The sequence below is a fragment of the Glycine soja genome, chromosome 15 (assembly GCF_004193775.1).
Source record: "Glycine soja cultivar W05 chromosome 15, ASM419377v2, whole genome shotgun sequence".
NCBI classification, from domain to species: domain Eukaryota; kingdom Viridiplantae; phylum Streptophyta; class Magnoliopsida; order Fabales; family Fabaceae; genus Glycine; species Glycine soja.
Genome location: NC_041016.1, coordinates 29,287,382 through 29,290,360, shown reverse-complemented (window position 1 = coordinate 29,290,360; position 2,979 = coordinate 29,287,382). Strand labels below are relative to the sequence as shown.

General features: G+C 31.4%; 1 protein-coding gene across 1 annotated transcript; it reads right to left on the bottom strand.

The window, feature by feature from the left end:
• Positions 1–278: 278 nt before the first annotated feature.
• Positions 279–2,259, bottom strand: LOC114388474 (temperature-induced lipocalin-1-like). Its single transcript, XM_028348978.1, has 2 exons — positions 1,741–2,259; positions 279–732 (listed from the first exon to the last, which is right to left on the bottom strand). The coding sequence occupies exons 1-2, from the start codon at positions 2,110–2,112 to the stop codon at positions 550–552; spliced, it is 555 nt and encodes a 184-aa protein (XP_028204779.1). The 5' UTR covers positions 2,113–2,259; the 3' UTR covers positions 279–549.
• Positions 2,260–2,979: the final 720 nt, after the last annotated feature.

Below are 2,979 nucleotides of genomic sequence, written 5' to 3'. Positions count from 1 at the left end.
AATATAAAAAGTTACTTAAAATTTGGTTCTTCGCAAAATTAATTTTAGAATTAAAATCCTGTTTGAAAAACAAAACCAAGCATATTTTATAAATAAAAAATAATAATAATAACAGAACTCATATCTACTCTTGAAAAAATGGGTCTAAGCTACCCCCACAAATCCAAACACCTATCTATTAAAAAGCCTTACCCGAATCACTTGAATGAAATAAAAAGTTATAATATTTAAATTACAAACTTCAACATAGTAATTAAAAAAATAGCATCATCAAAATATTCACACGCCAAAGTTTTTCTTTGATTAATTAGACAACCTTTAATTGTTAAGAACAAAAGTAAGGAGACATCAGTGAACCAAGCAACAGCCACACCAGTGACACCACACAAAAGTTCATATACAGATAAAATAGCAAACCAATGTATACATGCCTTAGAGGCATTCTAACTTGAAATTGCCCAACTAAAAATTCATTATCTGTCTATTCATTGCATGTAATGAAATTGAAATACATTTTCATTATAATAAATTATATATCATCATGGAGGCCTATTTCCCCAAAATGGATTTGAGCCACCAAATGCCTTTTGTGTCTTGGGGGCCTTCTTCCTCTGGTGGAGGATCGCTCTGTGGGGTCTTGTGGAGTTTGCTCACATCATATCCTACATCCTTAGCTCTCTGAACAAGCTTGTTGTAGATCTCATCATCCAGATGGGGTTTCCTGCTTAATATCTAGGATTCAAAATTAACCAAAGTTATGTCCAGAAAATTAAATTATTGAACAGATCATAAATAAGATATACAAAAGCAATTGTTAAGAAGATAAAAACTCCATGGTACTCACACGGCATATTTCTAGTGCTGTTTCATTTGTAATCAAGGTTTAAAATTGCATTTACAACACCTAAATTGTAAAAACTTGCAAACAAATGTTTAATTATATGAAGCCCCCTCAATTTATTTTGAAAAATAAAAATTTATAAAAAAAAAGATTTATTTTTTCTTTATTTCTTAACTCTCAGTGCTCTAAAAATTGTCTAATTTCGCCATTGACAATGGTGATTTTGCTAACAATTGTGAAGAGTCAACTGTTGGGGTCCGAATTACGATTGTAGATGGCAATTTGAGATTCTGAACCATATCAATTGTGTGAATCATTGCAGCAAAACTTTTTATTTTATAGATAAGATATCAATACTCAACAGAACTGATTCTGCGAAATGGTTAATATTAAGTAGTTCCGGCGGTAATAGAGAAATTTCCCCAAATAGACCATGGTAGTAGTCGCACGCAAAGCAACTATATTAACCTTTTGCCACTTTACTCTTCTCTATTCTAGCACCTTTTAAAATGAAAAGCCTCCGTGTGCAATCAAATTCCCGCAACAACAAGCAATGGTTTAAAAAAGCAATAGCAATTGAGCAGTAACATCAAGGCCTTTCAAGTCACTGAAATAACATTGCGCCCACATAAGATTGACACTTATCATTTTATAACTTTTAATAAACTTTAACCAATGGTGTATTTGGTAAAATTAGCTTATAGCAAATAAGCTGAAAATTTATAAACTAATTTGTGATGCGGCTACTACCTGCTAGCATTTCTCTAAGATACATTTGTCAGCAATTTTTTATACTATGGATTGTGACAAAACTTGTTAGCAAGCAAATTAAAACCTGGAGAAAAAAAACTGAGACAAGACCAAAACATGAAAAGTAAAAGGCAAATAGGCTTACTTACCCAAAGGCAATTCCTGCTTGGTTGGCCAATCAAAGCGTACTGGTAATCACCATCAATGAACAAAACCCAGTAGTCCCCTGTTACAGGAATGATAGGCAAAAAGGGAGGGACATAAAACTTGACCTTGAACTTGGCCTCATCACTTGTGCGGTTAGACTTAAAAGCAGTTCCCTCTATGTGCCCTCTCTTGCCATTACTCCAAGTCTCGTTGAGCACTTGCACAGTGCCATCATTCCTAAGAGTGTATGTGGCTCTGGTGTTCACGCCATCCTTGGGCTGGTTCCTTGAAGGGAAAGAGGCTATCTCATACCAACGCCCCATGTACCTTTCCAAGTCCAAACCCCTCTCAACTTGCATCTCGTTGTTGGCCATTGGTGGTGGCTTGAAGGGGGAAATCACAAAACACAGGACAGAGAGAACAATGATTTGCTTGGTTTCTTGGTTCTTTGTAGTGGTTGTTGGGTTTGATAAGGTTTCTAATGTGGATATAAATAGATAGATAGCAGATACAAAGCTTGTTCGGCAATTCTTGAATTAGCGTGCGAAGATAATTAATATCAAACATAATAACTTTAATTAATAGTTAATGTTATATTGATATTTAATAATTGTGTTTATAAACATCTATGTTCTTCTAAAAAAAATTATGTTTCATTTTTTTAAATTTGAAAATAATAAATGAATTATTTTCTATATAAAATTTATAAATTTAATTTGCAAATTTAAAATATTTTTTTAACTCTGTATTTATTATGTTTGATGTTATTAACATAAAAGAACACACCTAAATCAATGACATTATTTCAAGTTAACTTAAAGATTTCGAATTTAAATGTTAAGTATGTAACTAGTAACTAGATTAGTTCCTCATAGAAAAAGTTACATGTTTTTTTTTCAACAAATATTAATTTATTAATTATTGTTAATGAAGGGATTGAGACATATTACTTCTCTCTCCTCTATTCTCATTTTTCCACGTCAATCTTACACTTCTTATTGAATGATGCATGTGTTTTATACCAAAAAATTCAGACTTAAACACAACTTTGGTCCTTTGTTCAATATGTAATTTTGAATCACTTATTTTAAAGTAGACAAATTTGTTCCAGCTTATTTAGAAATTTCTTAATTTTGGTCCAATCCTCAAATTTGCCTATATATGTTTTATTTATTTATTATATTTTAATAAATTTAATCATTTTTTATGGTATCATAAATGAATATGTTAGATATATTATT

Excerpts from the sequence above, each read along its gene's own strand:
- LOC114388474 (XM_028348978.1), bottom strand. The coding sequence starts at position 2,112 with ATGGCCAACAACGAGATGCAAGTTGAGAGGGGTTTGGACTTGGAAAGG. Across the intron at positions 733-1,740 it reads CAAGCAGGAATTGCCTTTGG|ATATTAAGCAGGAAACCCCA; the intron begins GTAAGTAAGCCT and ends TTTGAATCCTAG.